The 26809-nt window shown below is 48.3% G+C and overlaps 1 protein-coding gene across 9 annotated transcripts in view; it reads right to left on the reverse strand.

Moving 5' to 3' along the window:
• The window catches only part of CEP170 (centrosomal protein 170), a 974470-nt gene that overhangs the window by 114536 nt on the left and 833125 nt on the right, over window positions 1-26809 (reverse strand). For all 9 annotated transcript variants that reach the window (XM_075339727.1, XM_075339731.1, XM_075339735.1 and 6 more), the window contains one exon: window positions 19638-19726. In XM_075339727.1, coding sequence (XP_075195842.1) covers window positions 19638-19726 — 89 coding nt within the window. The remainder of the gene's footprint in view (window positions 1-19637; window positions 19727-26809) is intronic.

A 26809-nucleotide genomic window follows, 5' to 3' on the forward strand; every position in this document is an offset into this window, starting at 1 on the left:
TGAAGTCCCGAAAGAGGGTCAAATGACAAATACAATAAACTGAATAGAACTAACTAGAAACTAAATGGCTAAACTCAATGGAAAACAACAACCTCCTGTGGTTCGCCAGTAATGGCCTTAATTACAGGACAAAAGACGGTGATTATAGGATGTTAGCTAAAATCCTTCAAGTCATTCGATCCGTCTCTGGGTTCCAAAGGTAGAAATGTTAAATGACCCCTTTCTGGGACTTCTAGTGTTAAAAGGCTCTCCTTCTTTCGGTAGAGAATTCACAAAGTGATTCATCAGTCCAAGCTTAAAGGGAACCTGTCAGGTGCAATATACTCCCAGAACCACAAGCAGTTCTGGGTGCATATTGCTAATCCCTGCTTAACTGTCTCAGGCTATTGTACATACAGTTAGGTCCAGAAATATTTGGACAGTGACACAAGTTTTTTTATTTTAGCTGTTTACAAAAACATGTTCAGAAATACAATTATATATATAATATGGGCTGAAAGTGCACACTCCCAGCTGCAATATGCAATATGCAAGATTTTTCACATCCAAATTGAAGAAAGGGTTTAGGAATCATAGCTCTGTAATGCATAGCCTCCTCTTTTTCAAGGGACCAAAAGTAATTGGACAAGGGACTCTAAGGGCTGCAATTAACTCTGAAGGCATCTCCCTCGTTAACCTGTAATCAATGAAGTAGTTAAAAGGTCTGGGGTTGATTACAGGTGTGTGGTTTTGCATTTGGAAGCTGTTGCTGTGACCAGACAACATGCGGTCTAAGGAACTCTCAATTGAGGTGAAGCAGAACATCCTGAGGCTGAAAAAAAAGAAAAAATCCATCAGAGAGATAGCAGACATGCTTGGAGTAGCAAAATCAACAATCGGGTACATTCTGAGAAAAAAGGAATTGACTGGTGAGCTTGGGAACTCAAAAAGGCCTGGGTGTCCACGGATGACAACAGTGGTGGATGATCGCCGCATACTTTCTTTGGTGAAGAAGAACCCGTTCACAACATCAACTGAAGTCCAGAACACTCTCAGTGAAGTAGGTGTATCTGTCTCTAAGTCAACAGTAAAGAGAAGACTCCATGAAAGTAAATACAAAGGGTTCACATCTAGATGCAAACCATTCATCAATTCCAAAAATAGACAGGCCAGAGTTAAATTTGCTGAAAAACACCTCATGAAGCCAGCTCAGTTCTGGAAAAGTATTCTATGGACAGATGAGACCAAGATCAACCTGTACCAGAATGATGGGAAGAAAAAAGTTTGGAGAAGAAAGGGAACGGCACATGATCCAAGGCACACCACATCCTCTGTAAAACATGGTGGAGGCAACGTGATGGCATGGGCATGCAAGGCTTTCAATGGCACTGGGTCACTTGTGTTTATTGATGACATAACAGCAGACAAGAGTAGCCGGATGAATTCTGAAGTGTACCGGGATATACTTTCAGCCCAGATTCAGCCAAATGCCGCAAAGTTGATCGGACGGCGCTTCATAGTACAGATGGACAATGACCCCAAGCATACAGCCAAAGCTACCCAGGAGTTCATGAGTGCAAAAAAGTGGAACATTCTGCAATGGCCAAGTCAATCACCAGATCTTAACCTAATTGAGCATGCATTTCACTTGCTCAAATCCAGACTTAAGACGGAAAGACCCACAAACAAGCAAGACCTGAGGGCTGCGGCTGTAAAGGCCTGGCAAAGCATTAAGAAGGAGGAAACCCAGCGTTTGGTGATGTCCATGGGTTCCAGACTTAAGGCAGTGATTGCCTCCAAAGGATTCGCAACAAAATATTGAAAATAAAAAATTTTTTTTTGGGTTTGGTTTATTTGTCCAATTACTTTTGACCTCCTAAAATGTGGAGTGTTTGTAAAGAAATGTGTACAATTCCTACAATTTCTATCAGATATTTTTGTTCAAACCTTCAAATTAAACGTTACAATCTGCACTTGAATTCTGTTGTAGAGGTTTCATTTCAAATCCAATGTGGTGGCATGCAGAGCCCAACTCGCGAAAATTGTGTCACTGTCCAAATATTTCTGGACCTAACTGTACATAAAGAGATCTTTAGAAAAAGTAATTCTAAAGATCCTTATGATATGCTAAGGAATGCAGGAACTGTACGACTGTAAGGGTATTAGTTTCTGTGCTCATTCTGCCCTCTTAGCAGGTTAGCACACCTACAGGGGCATGCTAACATGCTATTCAATGCCCACTGCCCAGTGTCATCATGGCAGTGACGCACACACCTGTGTCTGTTGCACCACCTCAGAATACTGGGCATAGATTCAGTGTGCATGATCAGAAGTCCCCGACACTGCCGGTCATGCGCACTACACCAGTTTGAAGCTGGGATGCGTACACCCAGCTTCATAGTGCGCATGACTGGAAGTCTGAGGATCATGCGCACTGAACCGAAATCCAGCGTTGGGTGCGGTGGCAGCAGAGGTGAGCGTGACTATGCCTCTGACTTTGCTCATTCATTAGCATGTTAGCACGCCCACAGGGGGCCCACATGCTAAGGGGTCTGACTGCCCAAGGGAACTAACGCCCTTGCGACTAGTCACTGGTCTCATTAGCATATAATGAAGGATCTTTAAAAATACTGTTTCTAAAGATCTCTATGTATGCTACTAGATACAGGGACTGCTAAGCAGGGATTATCAATATGCACCTAGAACTGCTTGTGGTTTTGGGTGCATGTTGCACCTGACAGATTCCCTTTAATGTGGAGTGGTGTTAGGAGAACTTTAGTGGGATCAACTAAAGCGGGCTTTACATGCTGCAATCTCGCTAGCGAGATCGCAAGCGATCGTACCCACCCCCGTCGGTTGTGCGACAAGGGCAAATCGCTGCCCGTGGCGCACAACCTCGCTTAACCTCCTCACACGCACTTACCTGCCCTGCGACGTCGCTCTGGACGGCGAACCGCTTCCTTTCTAAGGGGGCAGTTCGTGCAGCGTCACAGCGACGTCACACGGCAGGCGTCCAATAGAAGCGGGGTGCGGAGATGAGCGGGACGTAACATCCTGCCCACCTCCTTCCTTCCGCATTGCCAGTGGATGCAGGTAAGGAGATGTTCGTCGCTCCTGTGGTGTCACACATACAGTAGCGATGTGTGCTGCCGCATTAACGAGGAACAACATCGCTAATAAGCAGACAATTTTTAGTTTCAGGACGACCTCTCCGCGGCAAACCATTTTGACCGCTTTTGCGATCGTTTAAGGTTGCTCATAAGTGTCACACACTGCGATATCGTTAATGATGCCGGATGTGCATCACAAACACCGTGACCTAGACGATAATTCATTAACGATATTGTAGCGTGTAAAGCCCGCTTTAACGTCCAGCAACTATGTTTTTGAGTCAAGGCTGCAAACATGTTCTCGCTGGTTAACTTATTGGCTCCAGTGATGAGTCTTATCCTTGCTGTCCAATTTACACAAAAAACATGGGTACTTCTTGTATACTCCTTGTTGCCCAAGGAACAAAGAGAGGTCTTTTAGATCACAACATATTAACCATCATTATCTTGGCTGGGTATCAAAATGATGCTTTTAAATCATTTATTTAAATAGTTTAAAAAAAAGCTGCATGTGCTCCATTGTATTTTGATGCACAGCCAAGATAATGCGCACAGCTGGAGGCTGCAGCCTGTAGCCATCTGCTTTAATCTGGGCTAGGTATCAATATACGAGGGACCCTATGCCATTTTTTCCAATTATTTTATTTTTACACTCCACGACCAATCACAGATACCAGCAGTCTAACTGCAACCAATCACAGAAGCTGTCACAGAGGGTGGGCAGGTGAAGCAGTGACTATGCATGAGACGTAATGAGCGGACCCGGAAGCAGTGCAACAGCCGAACGGGAGACTCTAAGTATAATTCTTCTGCTTTATAGTCCCCAAGCCTTTACCACCACTATAACACATGTTCATGTCACCATAGACTTATATGGGCTTCCAAATCCAGGCTCAAGTATGGTTCCAAACTGGACTATTTTTTATTTTTAAAGTCTGGCTAGACCCGCCAATCCCAAACATCTCTGGATTCTTCCATCTCTATGAGACTGGGTATGCGACAGAGCAGTCATGGATGCCAGGCCGAAGAAATAATCCAAAGGGCTTTATTGGAACCACACAGATAAAGCACCAAATATGAATATAAATCCTTAAAGTCTGCAAGGAGTCCACAACAAGACAACAGATCTGGGGGCGCCTCCCGCTATTCTGACACTAGGGAAAATATGGCAATGGTACTTATATGCGTTCCTTGAGTCCAACAGGGAGAATAACAAAACACAATCCCACGTGTCCACTGATCTCCAATCTGTAACAGTCCATACACAGGCATTAGGATCTAGCCTCAACTATAGATCCCAGTCTTTCTCCAGCCGAGATCCAACTAACTGACTAACATGGGTCTCATTATTCTCCTCTCCTGGGATAAGCCCCTTAGGTGGGCAAAAGGGCCCACCTCCCCTGGACATTTGATACATGAAAGGATTCTAGACATCCTGGCTCTATTCTGTCTACCAAGTTGTGGATTGAAGGAGCCCCATGCTGAAAGGAACAAACAAACAATCTCCCACCAGAAGCAGTACATACAAGACAATAGCTACTACTGGAGCCTAATTACAATATGGTACAGGCTGGGGGGATATAATGTTACAACCGGGGGATTACAATATGGTACAGGCTGGGGGGATATAATGTTACAACCGGGGGGATATAATGTTACAACCAAAGAACAAAGACAGCCAAGCAACCAATATGACCCTATATGGCATAGAGTACGTGAATTAAGGCCGGGGGTTGGGGAGGGACACATCGTCACAACCCCTTCCCCCCTCAATTTGTGTACGGACTAGTGACCTCTACAGGTTGCTTGTCAGTACACGTAAACATGGCTGACAGGACTCAGGGCTCCTCTTGCCTGGACAATCCATCTGCATTTTGGTGTTGACTCTCTCTTCTATATTGTATTGTAAAGTTATAGGGCTGAAGAGCCAGGCTCCATCCTAGTAAGCGTCCATTGTCCTCAGAGACTCTGTTCAGCCAGGTGAGTGGATTGTGATCAGTAACCACAGTGAATTCTCGTCAATACAGATACGGCCTTAGTTTCCTAAGGGCCCATACTACAGCCAGGCATTCCTTTTCAACAGTTGCATAGGCCACTCCTCGGTCCAGCAGCTTCCTACTGAGGTAGGCAATGGGGTGCTCCTTCCCAGCTGCATTCACCTGGCTGAGTACAGCATCCAGTCCATAAGAGGCATCCGTCTGCATAATGAATCTCCTCTTATAGTCTGGAGCAGCCAGAAAATGGTCGCAGACAAGGGCGTCCTTCAGCCGGTTAAAAGACTCATCACAGGCTGAAGTCCAGATCACCAGCCGGAGCATCATTTTCTTCGTGAGGTCTGTAAGAGGCTTGGTCACAGAGCTGAAATGAGAAACACATTTTTGGTAATAACTGGCAGTGCCCAAAAAAGCCATAACTTGTTTATTGGTTTGGGGTACAGGCCAGTCTCTAGTAGCCTGAATTTTGGCAGGTTCTGGACATAGCTTCCATCCTCCTACTCGATGCCCTACTTAGTGGACTTCACCCATCCCCAATTGACATTTATCAGGTGGAATGGTTAGGCCTGCTGCGAGAATCCGGTCAAGAACAAGAGCTACTTGATTCAGATGGTCCTCCCACGTGTGGCTGAAGATGGCGATATCATCCCAGTAGGCACAAGCAAAGTCACCACATCCCCAGAGGATCTGGTCCACCACTCTCTGAAAGGTTGCAGGGGCGTTTTTCATTCCGAAAGGCATGTTTAGAAATTCATACAGACCAAAGGGGGTTATAAAAGCCGACCTTTCTCTACCTTCCTCCGAGGGATTTGCCAGTATCCCTTACTCCCTTACTGACATCCAAGGTGGTGACGTATCGTGCCCCAGCTAGCCGGTGTAGAAGTTCATCAATGCGGGGCATTGGGTAAGCATCACTGATGGTATGGTCATTTAGTCATCTGTAGTCCACACAAAATCGAGTACTCTCATCTTTCTTGGGTACTAACACAACAGGAGAGACCCAAGGACTATGGGAGGCCTGAATTACCCCAAGCTGTAACATCTCCTCCAGCTCATGCTGCATGGTGTTTCCAACTGATTCTGGTACCCGGTAAGGAGCCTGCTGTATGGGATGGATGCCCTGAGTGTCCACATGATGTTGGGTTACTGTGGTTCGACCTGGTCGGGTTGAGAAAGCAGCCCATCTCTGATGGAGCACTCCCAGCATATGTTTTTTTTGTAAGGGATCTAAGTGATCTCTCAGAGGAACCTGTTCCACAGTGGATGGGGCTCTGGCTTCTTCAACAAGATCAGGTAATGGGTCCTCATCCTCCTGACCGTCTTCTGAAGTCAGCTGACAGCTTGATATCATAGGTAATGTCTGGTCATGGTACTCCTTAATCATATTCACATGGACAGTCCTTTGACTTAGACCCTGATCACCTAGAGCAAGAAAATAATTGGTGTCGTACAGTTTTCTGAGAACCCGAAAGGGACCCTCCCATGTTGTCTGGAGTTTATTTTGCTTATGGGGAACAATCATTAAGACCTGTTGTCCCTCTACAAACTCTCGATAGTGTGCTTTGCGGTCATACCATGTCTTCTATCTGGTTTGAGCCATCCGCACATGATCCTGAGCAAAACTAGCAAGTTGAGCCAGGGTTTCCCGAATCTTGAAGACATATGGAACAACATGGATTCCTGTATCTTCAACTTGCCTCTGCCAATATTCCTTTAGCAGGGTTAAGGGTCCTCTGACCTTTCTTCCATAGAGTAGTTCAAAGGGGGCAAACCCAGTGGACTCCTGGGGAACTTCCCGATAGGCGAACAGGAGATGGGGTAAGTACTTCTCCCAGTCTGAATCCCTGTCAGTGAAGGCCCTTAGCATATTTTTCAGTGTTTGATTAACCTGTTCACAGAGTCCATTGGTTTGAGGATGGTATGCTGTAGTTCAGACTGCTCGTACTCCACAGGAGCGCCACAGACACTGCACCAACTCTGACATGAACCGGGAGCCTTGCTCCAATAAGATCTCACTTGGGAAACCTACTCTGGTGAAAATGGTAACTAGGGCCTCGGCCACCTTGGCTGCAGAAATACTTGACAAGGCCACAGCTTCTGGATATCGGGTGGCGTAATCCACAACAGTGAGAATATACTGCATTCTGGATTTACTTGGTTTAGCCAGAGGTCCAATGATATCGACAGCTACTCTGTGAAAGGGTTCTTCTATGATAGGGAGTAGTTGCAAGGGTGCCTTTGGGTGATCTCCGGGTAGCCCTCTACGCTGACATATGTCGCAAGTTCGGCAGAAATGCACCACCACTTGACAAATTCCAGGCCAGTAGAAAATTTGAGTCAATCGTCTCTCTGTGCAGGTTTTTCCTTGATGGCCGGCAGTAGGAATGTCCTGAGCAAGGTGTAATAGGGAAACTGTATTTCTGAGGAACAGTCAGCTGTTTGCTATAAGTCCAGGGCTAATCTAAGGATTCAGCATTGGTAACCCGATATAAAAGTCCATTCTCTCTGATCATTTTTTCCCCATTTTCTCCTAACTGCCCTATTTCAGCCCGAGCTCTAAAGCTAGCTAGGGTGGGGTCAGCCTCTACCTCTTGTCTAAACTGAACTTTATCCCAAGTGACATTCATATGAGACCCACAAGAAGAATCACTCACCGGCTGTGACGGCAGTTCGGGTGGCCTCATTTCCATTGATGGGTTGAACACGTCCACATCTGCTGCTCTCTTGGCTTGATCTCTGGTTATCGTACCGACAAAGTGGCATTGAAGATTCCCCACATCATTCCCTAGAAGAATGTCTGCAGAAAGGCCGCTCATCACACCAATCATGCATTGTTTTGCACCATAATACAGGGTTACACTCGCTCTGGTAATATATATCTCTTAAGCGGGCTTTACATGCTACGATATCGTTAATGAATTATCGTTGGGGGTCACGTTGTTTGTGACGCACATCCGGCGTCAGTAACGAGATCGCAGCGTGTAACACTTAAGAGCGATCTTAAAAGATTGCAAAAGAGGGCAAAATCGTTTGCCGTGGAGAGGTCGTCCTGAAACAAAAAATTGTTTTCAGGATGTTAGCGATGTTGTCCCTCGTGCCTGCGGCAGCACACATCGCTATGTGTGACACCGCAGGAGCGACGAACATCTCCTTACATGCCTCCACCGGCTATGCGGAAGAAGGAGGTGGGCGGGATGTTTACATCCTTAGGAGAGCGACGTCGCAGGGCAGGTAAGTGCGTGTGACGGGGGTAAGCGAGGTTGTGCGACACGGGCAGTGATATGCCCGTGTCGCACAACCAACGGGGGCGGGTACGATAGCTTGTGATCTCGCTAGCGAGATCGCAGCGTGTAAAGTCCGCTTAAGTACCTCCAGCCAATTCAATGGCAATCCCTGGTCCCTTTTGCATTGCTTCTGGTTGAATTCCTCGGGGATCTGCTATGGGGAGAAAAGCCCACGTGTCACAAAAGCCAACAACAGCCACGACCGCCTGTAGATGTTTATGCTGAAGATCACAATAGCAGGTAACTGTGGCTCGCACCCCATAGACTCCTGGTAGGGAAGTCAACATATCAGAGTCACTTGGCAAATCATCAGAGAGTGAATCCAGCTCTTCTCCTGTTGAGGGTGTCTGTAGATAATGGACAGGCAAAGGGGGTCTGTAACCGTTCTGCCTCCGAACACCTGGACAGTGAGCTTGCAGATGACCAGGCTTGCCCACATCCATAACATCTGCTTTGTATGATTTTTTCACCACATTGTACTCCCAAAGAGGAGGAAGGAGTAATGGGAGGCACATTCACATGGGGTCCACAATGCATTGGTAGTCTAGTGGGACGGTGGACATTGGAGGCCAAAAAAGAAGGTGTTAGGAAGCTGGTAGCTTTTCTTCTCACCGACTAGTAGTTTTTTCCACTGGGTTTTGGTGGTGAGAACCTCATCAGCTAGAGCAGTAGCTTGTTCCACTGTCTCTGGTCTCCTCTCACGCACCCATTCCCGGATCTCAGTAGGGCACTTGGCATAGAACTGTTCTTTAAGGATGACCTGGAAGAAGGCCTCCCAAGTTAAGGCCCCCTCTCCCTCCAGCCAGCGATGACATACTTGTTTGAGTCTGTGGGCATACATTTTGAATGACCCTTTCCCATCACAGGCTAAAGTACGGAACTGAGCCCTATATGTATCTGAGGTCACAGCATAATGTTCCAATATGGTTTCTTTAATGGTTCCATAATCGCAGTTCTACCGAGGGTCTATAGCAGAGGTTCCCAACTCCAGTCCTCAAGGCACACAAACAGTGCATGTTTTCAGGATTTCTTTAGCATTGCATGGGTGTTGGATTCAGCACCTTTGCAGGTGATTAAATTATCACCTGTGCAATACTAAAGAAATCCTGAAAACATGCACTGTTGGTGTGCCTTGAGGACTGGAGTTGGGAACCTCTGGTCTATAGTTCTATAAGCTTCAGCAGCTCCACCCTCTAAGAGCTCCACCAGATGTCGGACTCTGTCCCTTTCCGGGACTTCCATCAACCGGCACTGATGCTTGAAGTCCTGGAAAAAGCCCTCAATGTCACCTACAGCCTCAGTAAATGGTTTAAAGTCCTTACGAGACACTCTGGGGAATTCACTCATGGTGGGTGGTGTGGGTACAGTCTGTCTGGAGGTTTTAGCTGCTTCTGACTCGCCCACCCCAGAGATTTGGGACACCCGGTGTCGGGCCGGACTAGTCCGGGGGTAGTCAGTGGTGGCGGGGTCCGACTCCGTGACCCTGGCGGGGTCAAGTAATATGGCAGTTGTGGGGATGATAACTTTAATTACCGTTTGTGGAAATATTCGTGACGCCACCTGTGGATTGCGGCTATGGAGCCGCCGCTGCTGGGTGGGACCTCTGGGGCTGATGGATTAGCAGCTGGGATGGTTCTGCTCCCCACAGGTGGAGCGGTACCCTGGGGCAGCCGTTGGTGCTTATTAAAGTCTATGGTGCTTTGGAAATGGTGCAGGGCTAATCAGGATAGTGACAAGAACCGACAAAAACAACAGTCTCTTTACCTTCTTTTCTTTTACTTTACAACAGTCCAGTCCTGGGAGACCGTCACAGGTGGTGAAGGGGATCCGGTCGGCCTGGAAGTACCTGAGGTGATCTCCTTGGCCAGTTGAGTATTGAGGCCTACTCTCTGTTCTTCCCTTGCTTCTACAGGGCCCTGCACTCTGGGTTTAGCAATGGCCCTCTTGCTGCTGAGACCGGTGGTACATCCCTTTCTCGTAGGATAGGCTGCACAGGCCCTCTCTAATGCTTCCCTGCTGGGGTCCACACCGGGCCCAGATGATGCAGCTGTACCTTCCGGTTGTTTTGGGGGCCAGGAGACCTACAGTCCTCCTGCCCTTTGGATTTGGTTACTGGGGGATCTAACACCCTAGCAACCACAGACTCCGATGTCCAATTTTCAGTGTGTTCCTCTTAGGCGAACAGGTTGTGACCAGTTCTCCCCTAGGATCTTCTCTTTGCCTCGCTACGGCTCCTGCTTCTTCTGGGTTGAGTTAACCTAGCTCCAAACCCCAGCTCACAAGACCGTCTACTCAGCTCCTCTCTCCTTGAACTTCCCTAACAGACTACCTAACTCCTCCCTCAGGTCAGGGCTTAAGGAAGTGTTCCCTGGAACTCCAGGTTTAGAGCTCCCTCTGCTGGGCTGAGGGAGAAACGATGTTGAATGTTGGTAATTACTGGCAAATAGACTTCCCCAGTTACCTCCAGGCTCAGCATTAACCCTTTGGAGGGGCAACACTGTTGTGGCAACCAGATCCTGGGGCGCTACACTCCCCCTTAGTTAAAACCAGTACTCCCGGACTGAGGAAACATAAACAAGACATAACATTATAACATTTCATCCCTTTATGGGAGGCACATTTCTTAAAACGTTACAAACTTAAATAACAAAGATTCGAGTCCAGTGTGGCTCCCTGCCGGGTGTCCATTACACTGCTCCATGGGGGACCCGCCGCGATAAAACCCCCAACGTAGGCTCTGGGCGTGCGTCAGAGCATCAATGACCCCATTCTATGCACGCCGGACGGGTTTTTCTTCTGGGGGTGCGAAGCACACTGGGTGCTAACTATAAACAATTAAAGTTTTGGTCACCCATAGTCCAGTGACCCAGTTGTCCATATACTCAATCACTTAAAATAAAACATTTTCACATAACTATTTACACTCTGATTGTTATTCTATTTTCTATACTTTGGATAGGGCTGTCCCCGGGTGCTATGTTGGGACCTGCGTAGTACTGGTGTTTGTTCCTGACTACTTGGAGTGTCTGCTACCTCAGTGTTACTGATAACCCTGATAGGTATGCGTGATTGTTGCTTACGGGGTCTGAGATTAACCAAGGGTATGACAGATTCACCACTGGCAGGGGGTTGATTCTCCTGTTCCACTGCTGGTGTGGCATCTTGTTTTGGGACTGATAGTTTTTCAGGTGGATCTGGAACCTCTTCTGTTTCTGGTACAACCTCTTGCGGGAATGTCAATACTGGTACCACTATAGCCTTATTTATTTGGGTCCATGTTTTGGGGAATTTTCCGAGTATTGTTTGGATCATCTCTTCTTTTTCTTGAGGTTGGGGACTTTCTCGAACTTCTTCTCGGATTTTACACCGTTCAGGGCATACTTTCAGACGAACTCTGGAAACTGCTTGATATGTTTTGCCTCCATCTTTACTTATTAGGCATACTTTGCTGTTGTCAAAATTTGAGGGAATAATTGTGTAAGGTTCATTTTCCCACTGGTCATCTAATTTGTGCATTCTCCGCTTTTTCTTGAGGACCTGTTCTCCAGGTGCTAAGGGAGTTGCAGGTGCTGTTTGATTGTAGTTCTTTTCTTGTCTTATTCTGGCTTGGGACAGGTTCTTTTCCCCACATTCCTGAACTTGGCGGTATTGTTGTTGTCGCTCTGTATCCCAATCTTCTATCTGTTGAACCGCTTCGGGTGACACAGTTCCCATTTCAAAGTCTACAGGTAACTTGCCAGGTCTTGCTCGCATCAAGTAAGCGGGGCTGCAGTTGGTGGAATTTACCGGTATATGATTGTACAAGTCCACTAGATCTGGCAACTTCTTTGGCCATTGTTTTCTTTTTTCTAGAGGTAGAGTCTTGAGCAAATCAATAACCACATGGTTCATCTTCTCGCACAATCCATTGGTTTGAGGGTGGTACGGTGCTGTTCTTATTTTCTTACAGCTGTACATGTTACAGAATTCTGGGAACACTTCCGCCTCGATTGCAGGGCCTTGATCAGTCAGTACTCTTTCAGGATAACTGTGGGGTCGACAAAAGTATGCTTGAAATGGCCTAGCTGCTGTTCTGGCTGTTTGGTCTTTCACAGGCACTACTACCAGGAAACGAGAGTAATGGTCCACTATGGTAAGGGCGTAGACATAGCCTGACCGGCTTGGTGTTAGTTTCACGTGGTCCATGGCCACTAATTCAAGGGGCTGCTTCGTGATAATTGGCTGCGAGGGCGACTTCTGGCTAGTATCATCTTTTCGCCTCAGGTTACACGGACCACAGTCTCGGCACTACTTCTCGATGGCCTTCTCATGTGTACCCAGTAGAACCAATCACGGAGTAGGACCTCCAACTTCTTCCACCCGAAGTGTCCTGCTTTATCGTGGTAAGTGGCTAGGACCATAGGGGCATACCTCTGTGGAACCACTATTTGTCAGACGAGTTCATTGGTTCGCCAGTTAACATATCTATTGCACAACTTGCCTTTGTAGAGAAACAGTCGTCCCCTCTCCTTCCACAGCTGTTGGGCTTCTTGTGAAGCATCTGGACCAAGATGGGTTTCAGCTTGTGCTAGCTTTTCTTTGACCAATCGGACGGCCGGGTCACTGTTCTGTGTTTCTTCCCATTTATGGTGGAGTAATGGGTTGACCGAGACCTCGTGCTGGCTCGAGCGCTTCCCTCTTACAGCATGCTCACACTGGGAGACACCTTGGTCATGGAAAGCCGGGAACTCTATCTCTTTGAGTTCATCCAGGTCTTCTCCAGACTCGGGTAAGTGAGGCATTCTGGACAGCGCATCAGCATTGTTATTCTTTCGGCCAGCCCGATACTTGATGGTAAAGTCAAAGTTGGACAGTCGAGCCATCCGTCGCTGTTCTAGTGCACCTAGCTTGGCTGTTGCCAGGTGGGTCAACGGATTGTTGTCTGCGAAGATGGTAAACTTGGCCGACGCCAGATAGTGCTTGAAGCGTTCAGTCACTGCCCAGACAGTAGCGAGGAACTCCAGCTTAAAGGAACTGTAGTTTTCTGGATTCCTTTCTGTTGGACGAAGCTTTCTACTGGCGTAGGCTATCACTTTCTCTCTGCCTTCTTGTACCTGGGACAGAACTGCTCCCAATCCCACGTTGCTGGAATCTGTGTATAGTACAAATGGCTGGCCATAGTCAGGGTAGGCCAGAATTTCTTCTCCAGTGAGAGCCATCTTCAACCGGACAAAGGATGTTTCTACTTGACTGTTCCACTCGAATGGAGGACTTTGCTTCTTAGCCTTCTTTGGTTGTCCCACCAGGAGATCTTAAAGAGGCGCGGCTATTTTCGTGAAACCGTCAATAACCTTCGGTACTAGCCCACCAGCTCAAGGAACTGCCGCACCTCCTTTATCGTGGTGGGTCTTGGCCAGTCCTTGATTACTGTGACTTTCTCTGGATCAGGTGCCACACCTTCTACGCTGACTACATGACCCAGGCACTGTACCTTTGGCTTCAAGAGGTGACATTTGGATGGCTTTATCTTCAGGCCATACTCGGACAAGGACTCAAACACTTCTGCCAAGTGCCTCAGGTGGTCTTCATAGGTCTTCGAGTAGACTATGACGTCATCCAGGTACAATAGCACGGTTTCAAAGTTGTAATGGCCCAAGCAGCACTCCATCAATCTCTGAAATTTCCCTGGGGCATTGCAGAGCCCGAAAGGCATACAGTTGAACTCGCAGAGGCCCATTGGTGTTGTGAATGCAGTCTTCTCCTTGTCCACCTCTGCCACGGGAACCTGCCAATACCCACTGGAGAAATCCAAGGTGGAGAAATAGTTAGCTGATTTTAAAGCTGCTAATGACTCTTCTATTGTGGGAAGTGGATAAGCATCTTTATGTGTAATGCGGTTAATTTGCCTGTAATTAACGCACATTCTCATTGTGCCGTCTTTTTTCTTTACGAGCACTAGTGGAGCTGCCCAGGGGCTACAACTATCTCTGATCACCCCAGCCTCCTTCATTTCCCATAACATCTCTTGGCACGCTGATACTGAGCTGGGGGTACAGGGCGGTATCTCTCTTTAATGGGATGATGGTCACCAGTGGGGATTTGATGTTTAACCCCTTTTACCTGCCCAAAGTCTAGAGGGTGTTTGCTGAAGACCCGCTCGTATTCCTGTACCACCCGGTAAACCCCATGCTTTTGGTGTGAAGGGGTGGAGTCGGCGCCCACATGTAATTTTTGGCACCAGTCCTCCAGCTGTGTCTTGGAGCCATTGTCTTCCGCCTGGTCGGACGGGATAAAGAGTTCCATGGTTCTTATGGTATTATTACTGACAGTGTACAGCTTAGCTACCGTGGCGTACCGGGGCAATTTGGCTTCCTCCTCCCCACAATTCAGGACGCGGACGGGTACTCTTCCCTTGCAGACATCTGCTACCCCCCTGGCTATCAGGACTCCAGGCCTACTGTCTGAATACACAAGTTCTCCCAGGGCCTGGTAATCTTGACCCTTGAGGCCTATTACTGCCCGACACCATATCAACATTTCACTTCTTGGGGGTATTGTAATGGGGAGGGGGTCACTTACCCTCACACTGCCAATTTCTCCTCCGATCAGCTCTACCTGCTGCCTCCTCATCAGGGCTCTGATCTCCTTCTGTAGGGCACGCTGCTGCCAGTTTCAGATGCTTGCTGCAACAAAATTATCACCTCGGCAAGACAATTTTCCATTACATTTGTACCGATTGTTAGCAGTGGGTTAGATTCTTTGCAATCAATATCCACAATTATCATACCCTGAGATGGCAATTCTACCAGCCCCACTTTAATGGTTACTTCTTTATACCCAATTTGAGGCACGGGCTAGCCATTACTGGCTACAATTGTTAAATCATCATCGGAGCCCCGCGCAATGTCTGAATCAGCCCAGTATCTTTTGTACAGTATATAAGGTATGGTTGTTACCTGGGACCCTGTATCAAGTAGGGCAGACAAAGGGATCCCGTCCAGCACAACAGGAAGGACCAGTCGTCCCCCCACATACTTGTTGCGCCAGGCAGTCGAGGCGGGATTTCTTACACCTGGGGGTTGGCTCCTGACCCCAGGTTCGGCTCGTTTAAAGGACAGTGCCTTGCGTAGTGGCCCGCCTGGCTGCAGCAGCGGCAGATCGGTTGTCCAGCTGAATCATACCGGTCTGTGTCTTTTCCTCGGGTCGGCGGAAGTCTCCTCTGTCGCATCCACGGGATGTCATCTGGACTGGAGGCCAACTCGATTCTTGCAGGCGATGGGGTCACTTGTAGAGACTGCACGGTTTTGGCAAGGGCAGCCACAGTCTTGGTCAGTTCTTGAACTTGTTGTCTGAGCTCTGCAGCGGGATCCTTATCCAGGGTCTGTGCCTCAGCCCCTGCAGTGGCTCGGGTTGCAGGCACTTCCTCTGGGTATGTGATAGCAAGAGGTCGGAGGGGTACTGTGTTATTTGGTGTAGATTCTCTCAGTACCCGGATGGCCTGGTCCTTAAACTTTGCAAAGTCCAGGGCAGGATTCTGCAGGACCATGATACGCAGCTGTGTCCTGTAAACGTCTGACAGGAGCCCTTCTATAAACTGCTCAGTCAGTAGTTTGTCTTCATCACGCACGCTCTCTGGGTCTTGTTTAACTGCTTTCAGTGCCTCCTGCAGGTTTAAGGCATAGTCCCTTATGCTGTCTCTAGCCCTTTATTTGCACCCAAAGAATTTCATTTTTATTTCTGCTGCAGTGCGGGTGTCAAAAGTACTCTTCAACTTGGCCAGTATCTGGGTTACTGTCCCTTTATCAGTATCAGGCCAGGACTTTACTTCATGCTTGGCTGCGCCAGTTAACTGTCCTATTATTATGCCCACTTTCTGGCCTTCAGTTAGAGGATACACTTTAAACAAGCTATGCAGCCTTTCTCTGAAGTCGCTCAGGGTATGTGACTCCCCGGAGTACTGCGGTAGCCAGTCCGCTCCCGGGAGGTATGGCATTGTGAGTGGCATTACGGGCACTGCAGCGGGAGCTGGGGCGACGGCGACGGGGATTACATTTGCCGGTGCTGCTGCGTCTTGGGCTATAACAGCCACCTGTTCCCCCTCTGAGTCGGATATCTTCCTTCCCCCTTAGTGGACCTTACCAGGCTCCGCTCCCTTTTCCAAATCTCTTCAGAGGCGCGCGGGGTTAACGAACCTCCGCTCTGATGCCACGCTCCCTTCGCGGTCTTTTTCGGGCACGCCCCCCCTTCTTCCTGCGCTCAGCGAGGCTAATGGCGGCGGCAGTTTTTACACACAAGTGAAACAGTCTATAAAGCACAGTTCTGTAAGGCGCACAGTACCCGGTGGGACCGGGCACGAAATCCTGTTTGTGACGCCAAGGTTGACTCACCCACCCCAGGGCTTTGGGACACTCGGTGTTGGGCCGGACTAGTCCGGGGGTAGTCAGTGGTGGCGGGGCCCGACTCTGTGACCCTGGCGGGGTCAAGTAATATGGCAGTTGTGGGGGTGGTAACTTTAATTACCATTTGTGGAAATATTCGTGACGCCACCTGTTGATTGCGGCTATGGAGCCGCCGCTGCTGGGTGGGACCTCCGGGGCTGATGGATTAGCAGCTGGGATGGTTCTGCTCCCCACAGGTGGAGCGGTACCCCGGGGCAGCCGTTGGTGCTTATTAAAGTTTATGGTGCCTTGGAAATGGTGCAGGGGTAATCAGGATAGTGACAAGAACCGACACAAACAACAGTCTCTTTACCTTCTTTTCTTTTACTTTACAACAGTCCAGTCCTGGGAGACTGTCACCGGTGGTGAAGGGGATACGGTCGGCCTGGAAGTACCTGGGGTGATCTCCTTGGCCAGTCGAGTATTGAGGCCTACTCTCTGTTCTTCCTTTGCTTCTACAGGGCCCTGCACTCTGGGTTTAGCAATGGCCCTCTTGCTGCTGGGACCGGTGGTACGTCCCTTTCTCGTAGGATAGGCTGCGCAGGCCCTCTCTAATGCTTCCCTGCTGGGGTCCACACCGGGCCCAGATTATGCAGCTGTACTTTCGGGTTGTTTTGGGGGCCAGGAGACCTACAGTCCTCCTGCCCTTCGGATTCGGTTACTGGGGGATCTAACACCCTACAACCACAGACTCCGATGTCCAATTTTGTGTGTTCCTCTGAGGCGAACAGGTTGTGACCAGTTCTCCCCTAGGATCTTCTCTTTGCCTCGCTACGGCTCCTGCTTCTTCTGGTTTGAGCTAACGTAGCTCCAAACCCCAGCTCACAAGACCGTCTACTCAGCTCCTCTCTCCTTCAACTTCCCTAACAGACTACCTAACTCCTCCCTCAGGTCAGGGCTTAAGGAAGTGTTCCCTGGAACTGCAGGTTTAGAGCTCCCTCTGCTGGGCTGAGGGAGAAACGATGTTGAATGTTGGTACTTACTGGCCAATAGACTTCCCCAGTTACCTCCAGGCTCAGCATTAACCCTTTGGAGTGGCAACACTGTTGTGGCAACCAGATCCTGGGGTGCCACGCTTCTGCCATGCGCTGCCTCTCCTGAGCTCTACGAATGGACTCTCGCTTATCTTCTATGGTGGCCTCATCTCCCAGCAGTGCCATCTCCTCCTCGTACCACACAACCCACTGACTTTTTGGGTATTTACCTCCAGCTCCCGTCTTTCCTGTCCTTGCTGTGGAAATACTTCCTCTGTGCCATCTTGCAAGTAAGTGTCTTCCATTCCTTCTGCTCTGATCCCATCGCTGCCACCAGTTTGAGACGGGGTATGCGACAGAGCAGTCATGGATGCCAGGCCGAGGAACAATCCAAAGGGCTTTATTGGAACCACACAGATAAAGCACCAAACATGAATATAAATCCTTAAAGTCTGCAAGGAGTCCACAACAAGACAAAAGATCGGGGGGCGCTTCCCAGTATTCTGACGACAAGGAAAATATGGCAATGGTCCTTATATGCATTCTTTGAGTCCAACAGGGTGAACAACAAAACACAATCCCATGTGGCCACTGATCTCCAATCTGTAACAGTCCATACACAGGCATTAGGATCTAGCCTCAACTATAGAACTAGTCCTTCTCCAGCCGAGATCCAACTAACTGACTAACATGGGTCTCATTATTCTCCTCTCCTGGGATCAGCCCCCAAGGTGGGCAGAAGGGTCCACCTACCCTGGACATTTGATACATGAAAGGATTCTAGACATCCTGGCTCTATTCTGTCTACCAAGTTGTTGATTGGAGGAGCCCCATGCTGAGAAGAACAAACAATCTCCCACCAGAAGCAGTACATACAGGACAATAGCTACTGCTGGAGCCTGATTACAATATGTACAGGCTGGGGGGGATATAATGTTACAACCGGGGAATGGGGGTATAATGTTACACCCAAAAAACAAGGACAGCCAAGCAACCTACATGACCTTATATGGCATAGAGTACATGAATCAAGGCCGGGGGTTGGGGAGAGACACATCGTCACACTCTACTCTTGAGGACTGGAGTTGGGGAACACTGAACTATGGGAGTAAATAGGTGGGAGGAGGAGTGTGGAATACATTGAGAAAACACCACCGTGCGGAGCTGCCGCCCCACCACCGTGCGGAGCTGCCGCCCCACCACCGTGCGGACCTGCCGCCCCACCACCGTGCGGAGCTGCCGCCCCACCTACACCCCACCTACTGTCTCCTCCCCAAAATCCTTTAGGATGTAAGCCCGCAAGGGCAGGGCCCTCTTCCCCCTGTGCTAGTCTGTCTATTGTAACGTGTACATGTATTCTGTATGTAACCCCCTCATGTACAGCACCATGGAATCAATGGTGCTCTATAAATAAACAATAATAATAATAATAAATAATAATAAACAGAAAAAGGAAGACAGAAATATAGTGTTGAGCTTTCTAACAAGTCTTACTTCACAACCTCAGAGATGGATTCAAATCTATATTTCTCAGTTCTGCTGTATACATTTTTTCATGTAGCTGTTGCATTTGTTTCTGCACTAATTTGGAAATGAAGAGCAGAAAAACCTTTGTGTACTGTGTATAGGAAACATCATAGTAGCTAGTTTTCTCTCACAAGTTAAAAAAAAAGTGTATCCCAAATTAGAGACATATCATGCAGTGGGGAAAACCCTTGAAAATGCAGAATAGAAGTCATATAATGGCCAGAAATAGTTATTCCTCATGTACACCCACACACTACAGTTTATTCTGAAAAGTTACCTGAACGATTAGTTACCTAATAAATATCATCTATGAATATTGTATTGATAAAAAAATAAGATTAACATATCCTACCTTATTTTATTTGCTGTTTTGTCAATGGTTTGTCGAATTTTCCGAGAAAATTGGAATACAGAAGAAAGCAGTAGATTATCACCCATTACCTAAAGTTAAATAATAAACACATTACTAGAGTTAGCTTGAACTACCTTCCTTTATGGCTGCTCTTAAGCAAAATTGAAACATAAAGCCTATATCTACAGCTCTTTGTTGTCCACCAAATGATCGCTTATTCACCCCTTACATGTACAGCGGTCCTGTGCTACACACGTGGTGAAAATTGTTCGTACCCCTCATTGAATGAAAGAAAAACCTACAATGGTCACAGAAATAACTAGAATCTGACAAAAGTAATAATGAATTAAAAATCTAGGAAAATTAATAAATGAAAGTTAGACATTGCTTTTAAACCATGCTTCCACAGAATTTTTTTTAAAATAAAACCCATGAAATAGGCCTGGACAGAAATGATGGTACCCTTAACTTAATATTTTGTTGCACAACCTTTTGAGGCAATCACTGCAATTAAACGATTCCTGTAACTGTCAATGAGACATCTGCATCTATCGACAGGTATTTTGGCACACTCCTCAAGGGCAAACTGCTCCAGTTGTCTCGTGTTTGAAGCTTGCCTTTTCTAGATGGCATGTTTCAGCTCTTTCCAAAGATGCTCAATAGAATTTAGGTCAGGGCTCATAGACGGCCACTTCAGAATAGTCGAATGTTTTCCTCTTAGCCATTCTTGGTTGTTTTTAGCTGTGTGTTTTGGGTCATTATCCTGTTACAAGTCCCATGACCTGCAACTGAGACCAAGCTTTCTGACACCGGGCAGCACATTTTTCTCTAGTATCCCTTGATAGTCTTGAGATTTCATTGTACTCTGCACAGATTCAAGACACCCTGTGCCACACGCAGCAAAGCAGCCCCAAAAAATAACAGAGCCTCTGTTACGGGGGGCTGTCTGATAATAAAACCTAAAGGAATGTCAGACAATCAGGGTCCACCGTGCAAGACTCTGCTGCAGACTATGGCAGAGGGTAAGGGGTATATAAGTGTGCCACTGTAAGAAATAATAGCACAAGTGCAGAGTGCAATACCTCTGTTAAACTCACAGAGGAATTTAATTAGAAAATAAAGCAATTCCTCCCTTACTTGGAGGGTGTGTGGAATGGTCTCTGTTAAAGATCACAGAGACAAAAGCAGTGAGTGTGAAATGGCACCTACCTAGGTCCGTTCCTCTAGTTGTGCCAGGAGACGGACAGCAGCGTAAGCCGCACAAAGCTCCTACCTGCATTCGCTCCACTAGTGTGCGAGGACACGAACCATTAGATATGGCACCTGCCTAGGTCCGCTCTTCTAGTGGTGCAAAAGAGACGGACAGCAGCGTAAGCCGCACAAAGCTCCTACCTGCGTTCGCTTCACTAGTGTGCGAGGACACGAACCACTAGATATGGCACCTGCCTAGGTCCGCTCTTCTAGTGGTGCAAAAGAGACGGACAGCAGCATAAGCCGCACAAAGCTCCTACCTCTGTTCGCTCCCCTAGTGTGCGAGGATACGAACAACTGCCAGACGCAGTATAAGGAACGTTACCCTAGCGGCAACGTCCACCTACAAGTAGAATTACAAGGCCCACCCGGACCATGTGCCTCAGGCACCTGCCTATGCCCGCTCCACTAAGAGGTAAGGATACGGACTGCAGCCGAAGCTGTAAGGTATAAGAACGCAACCTGCCGGTAGCGCTCACCTAACATAGACAGCAAGATGCCTAAAGGGACGTGCACAGGGCGTCTACCCTCATGCATGAACCAAGAGGACTGAGCGCCGGGCGGCGTGCGTCAGGGTCTTATAAAGACTCTGTGTCTCATCCAAGATGGAGGACACCAGAGCCAATCCGCTGCCAGAATGACAGCAATGACGTCACGCTGGCCTATCACCGAGCAAAGCGTCACAAGCACATGACCAGCGACCAATCGGCATAGAAGGTGTCAGAGACATGTGACCACGTGTCACAAGCACATGACCAGTGGCCAATTAGCTTAGAAGGTGTCAGAGACATGTGACCTCGTGTCAGCGATGTCACCCGCACATGTGCAATGGCTCCAAGATAGGACTTAGTCTCCAGCGCTTGCACATGTGCAGTAGCAAGAAATCCAGACATAGTCTCTAGAGCCACAGCAACCGTAACAGTACCTCCCCCTCAAGGGCCCCCCTCCCGGCGACGCAGGTAATCGGCAACTAAGTCGGGAGCATGGACAGCCTCCTCAGGCTCCCAAGAGCGATGTTCCGGGCCATAGCCCTCCCAATCTATCAAGAAGAACCTGCGCCCTCTAACCATCTTAGAACCAACTATGGCTCGTACCTCATAGCTAGAGCGAGAGGAATCAGAGGCAGGAGAGTGCACTTCACGAGCGTGAGGTAAAATAGCCGGCTTTAGCAGTGAAACATGGAATTTGTCATGGATACTAAGATGGACGGATAACTTCAATTTATAGACTACAGGATTTACCTGTCGAAGAACCTCATAAGGACCCAGGAAGTGAGGAGCAAATTTGACAGAGCTCACTCTAAGTTTCACGTGTTTTGCAGAGAGCCACACAAAGTCCCCTGGAGAAAAGACAGGAGCCGGGCGACGAAACCGATCGGACACCGTCTTCATACGGTCCTTAGCTGCTTGGATCGACTCTTGAGTCCGATCCCAAACCTCTCTGGCATTAGTTGCCCAGTCGGCCACAAGAGGAGAAGGTGCAGCAGCGGGAAACGGTACCGGTACCCTAGGGTGTTGCCCATTATTGAGTACGAATGGTGTCTGCCCAGTGGCCTCAGCCAGCGAATTGTTAAGGGCAAATTCTGCCCAGGGTAGGAGGGAGGACCAGTTATCGTGGTTCTCAGCAACAAAGTGTCGAAGGTATATAATCATGGATTGATTGGTACGCTCAACCAAACCATTGGTCTCCGGATGGTATGCCGAAGAGAGATTCAGCTCAATTTGCAGAAGGCTACAAAGATCTCGCCAGAAACAGGAAGCAAATTGCGGGCCTCTATCACAAATGATACGATCTGGCATCCCGTGAAGCCTAAAGACATGATTGAGGAATAGTTTGGCTAGTACCCTGGAAGACGGGATTCTCGATAACGGTACGAGATGAACCATCCGGGAGAAATGGTCCATAATGACCCACACAAATCTATGTCCCTGTGAACACGGAAGATCACCCACAAAGTCCATGCCTACCACCTCCCATGGTCTATCTGGCACTGGTAAAGGATGCAAGAGCCCAGCCGGTCTCTGCCGTAATGGACGGTTGCGAGCACACGAGTAGCAGGAACCGACATATCTCTTGACGTGGCTGGCTAAGTGTGGCCACCAATACCACCTCTCCAGTAACTCTCGTGTCCGCCTAATACCAAAATGCCCACCCACCTTTGAGGTGTGGGCCCATGACAGTATATCATTCTGTCGATCAGGCGGCACAAAGGTCTTGCCCGGTGGGATTTGGTCTAACGTCACATGGGAGAGCGTATGAAAAACCCTGGAGGGAAGGATAAGACGAGGTTCGTCAATCTCTTCCTGGGTAGAAACCATAGAGCGAGACAGAGCGTCTGCCTTGTTATTCTTACTCCCAGACAGATAATTGATGGAGAAGTGAAAGAGGGAGAAAAACAAGGACCAGCGGGCTTGGCGAGGATTCAGACGTTGAGCGGTTTGTAAGTACGTCAGATTCTTATGGTCTGTATAGACCTGGAAAGGATGTTTCACTCCTTCCAGCAAGTGACGCCACTCCTCCAAGGCTAATCTCAGGGCGAGCAGTTACCTATCCCCAATGGTATAGTTTCTCTCTGCCGGTGAAAAGGTTTTAGCAAAGAAGAAACACGGCCTTTTTCTACCTGCACCGTTCTTTTGATACAAGACCGCACCAGCACCCACTGAAGAGGCATCAACCTCCAAGAGGAAGGGCTTATTCTCATCGGGTCTTTGAAGAACGGGAGCAGTTGAAAAGTGTCTTTTTACTGCCTCAAAAGCCTGGGATGTCTCAGTAGACCAGACTTTTGGATTAGCACCTTTCTTAGTCAAGGCCACCAAAGGGGCAACCAAAGTAGAGAAATGGGGTATGAACTGCCTGTAATAATTTATGAATCCTAAGAAGCGTTGCAGCGCCTTCAAGGAATGAGGTTCGGACCATTCCAAAAAGCAGAGAGCTTCGCAGGATCCATAGCCAGACCCTCTTGTGAGATAATGTAGCCCAAAAAAGGCAAGGATGACTGCTTGAATACACATTTTTCGAGTTTAGCAAACAAAGAGTGCTCCCTTAAACGGGAAAGGACACGAACGACATCCTGACGATGAGTCTCCAGATCGGGAGAAAAAATCAGGATGTCGTCCAGATACACCACGACGGAGGATAACAGTAAATGCCTGAACACATCGTTTACGAAGTCCTGAAATACTGCGGGTGCATTACATAAACCAAAAGGCATGACGAGGTATTCATAGTGACCGTCTCGGGTGTTAAAAGCGGTCTTTCATTCGTCACCCTCTCGAATTCGTACCAAGTTATACGCACCCCGCAGATCCAACTTCGTAAAAACCTGAGCTCCCCTCAGTCTGTCAAAGAGCTCCGAAATGAAAGGTAACGGGTATTTGTTCTTTATTGTGATTGCGTTGAGACCCCTGTAATCTATGCAGGGACGCAAATCACCCTCTTTCTTCCGAACAAAGAAAAACCCAGCTCCCGCGGGAGAGACAGACTTACGAATGAACCCCTTCTCTAAACTTTCTCTTATATAGGTCGACATGGCCTCCGACTCAGGTATCGACAGGGGGTAAACCCTGCCCTTAGGTGGAACCGAACCTGGGATAAGATCTATGGCACAGCCATACGGCCTATGGGGTGGAAGAACCTCAGTACCCTGTTTGGAGAACACGTCAGCGAAATCCAAATAGGGTGTAGGTATGGGAGAGAGATCAGTTGATGCAACCGCAACGACCTTAGGTGGTAAGGGAAGACATCGGGACTGACATTTCGAACCCCAACTAATAATGCTGTCGGACTCCCAGTCAATGTGCGGAGCATGAGTCCGAAGCCATGGGAGACCCAGAAGGACGTCGTCTATACCCTCAGGCAAAACAAGAAAAGAAATCTCCTCTATGTGACCCTGAGGCAGGGAAAGGCGCAAGGGAACTGTCCTCAATGTAATGGAGTCAGACAACATAGTCCCATTAACAACACGGACAGGAATAGGCGCCTCTAACACGATAGAGGGAATATTGTGTCTCTTTACAAATCCTGAGGACACAAAAGTCCCGTCAGCTCCGGAATCCACAAAAGCCATAATAGGCCATGTATTCTCAGAGAATGAGAGCTGACCTGGGATACTACACTTAGAGGGTGCAGAAGACGTCTCTAGTAACCCCCCTCTAATGGTTACTAGGCCTGGGAGTTTCCCTGATGACTAGAACACTTGTTGGCATAGTGCCCAGCCTGACGACATACATAACATATAGGAGGACCAGACTTGCGTAGTCTGGAGGATGTATGACCTAACTCCATAGGAGTGGGAGATGTTTCAGATGCTGAGGAAGATGGTAGTGGACCCTCAACAACTGGAATAGCCAGATGCTTAGGGCGTGAGGAAGAGACCTCGAGTCTACGTTCCCTATGGCGTACATCGATCCTCGTTGCTACTGTGATCAAGTCCTCCAGAGAAGCAGGGACCTCACGAGTAGCAAGGGCATCCTTGACATAGCCTGCCAACCCTCTCCAGAAGATAGGAATCAACACCTTCTCTGGCCAATCTAGTTCTGCCACCAGAGTTCTAAAAGCAATGGCATAAGAACTAGTGGATAACGAACCCTGAGATAGATCTAAGAGTCTCAGGGCCGCATCATGGGTAACCTGCGGACCCATGAATACCGCTTTAAGAGCATCAAGAAAGTCTTGATGTCTTAGAGTAACCACATCAGAGCGCTCCCATAAGGGAGTTGCCCATTCTAAGGCTTTGTCCTGAAGTAAGGAGATGATAAAGCCTACTCTGGACCTCTCCGTAGAGAAGCGAGAAGAGTTGACCTCTAGGTGTATCTGACACTGACTAATGAAACCACGACATGATCTGGCATCGCCAGAATATCTGTTTGGCAGAGCAAGTCGAGGATCATGTGCAGATGTCACCATGGTCTGAGGTTTATCTTCTATACTCTTGAGCCACGACTCAAGTACTTGTATGTAACGGTGTAACTGCTGATATTCTGCCATAACTGCCAGACCCTTGGCTCAGTCCTAATGTTACGGGGGGCTGTCTGATAATAAAACCTAAAGGAATGTCAGACAGTCAGGGTCCACCGTGCAAGACTCTGCTGCAGACTATGCAGAGGGTAAGGGGTATATAAGTGTGCCACTGTAAGAAATAATAGCACAAGTGCAGAGTGCAATACCTCTGTTAAACTCACAGAGGAATATAATTAGAAAATAAAGCAATTCCTCCCTTACTTGGAGGGTGTGTGGAATGGTCTCTGTTAAAGATCACAGAGACAAAAGCAGTGAGTGTGAAATGGCACCTACCTAGGTCCGTTCCTCTAGTGGTGCCAGGAGACGGACAGCAGCGTAAGCCGCACAAAGCTCCTACCTGCATTCGCTCCACTAGTGTGCGAGGACACGAACCATTAGATATGGCACCTGCCTAGGTCCGCTCTTCTAGTGGTGCAAAAGAGACGGACAGCAGCGTAAGCCGCACAAAGCTCCTACCTGCGTTCGCTCCACTAGTGTGCGAGGACACGAACCACTAGATATGGCACCTGCCTAGGTCCGCTCTTCTAGTGGTGCAAAAGAGACGGACAGCAGCGTAAGCCGCACAAAGCTCCTACCTGCGTTCGCTCCACTAGTGTGCGAGGACACGAACCACTAGATATGGCACCTGCCTAGGTCCGCTCTTCTAGTGGTGCAAAAGAGACGGACAGCAGCATAAGCCGCACAAAGCTCCTACCTCTGTTCGCTCCCCTAGTGTGCGAGGATACGAACAACTGCCAGACGCAGTATAAGGAACGTTACCCTAGCGGCAACGTCCACCTACGAGTAGAATTACAAGGCCCAGCGGGACCATGTGCCTCAGGCACCTGCCTATGTCCGCTCCACTAGGAGGTAAGGATACGGACTGCAGCCGAAGCTGTAAGGTATAAGAACGCTACCCTGCC

The sequence above is a fragment of the Anomaloglossus baeobatrachus genome, chromosome 3, assembly GCF_048569485.1.
Source record: "Anomaloglossus baeobatrachus isolate aAnoBae1 chromosome 3, aAnoBae1.hap1, whole genome shotgun sequence".
Classification (NCBI taxonomy): domain Eukaryota; kingdom Metazoa; phylum Chordata; class Amphibia; order Anura; family Aromobatidae; genus Anomaloglossus; species Anomaloglossus baeobatrachus.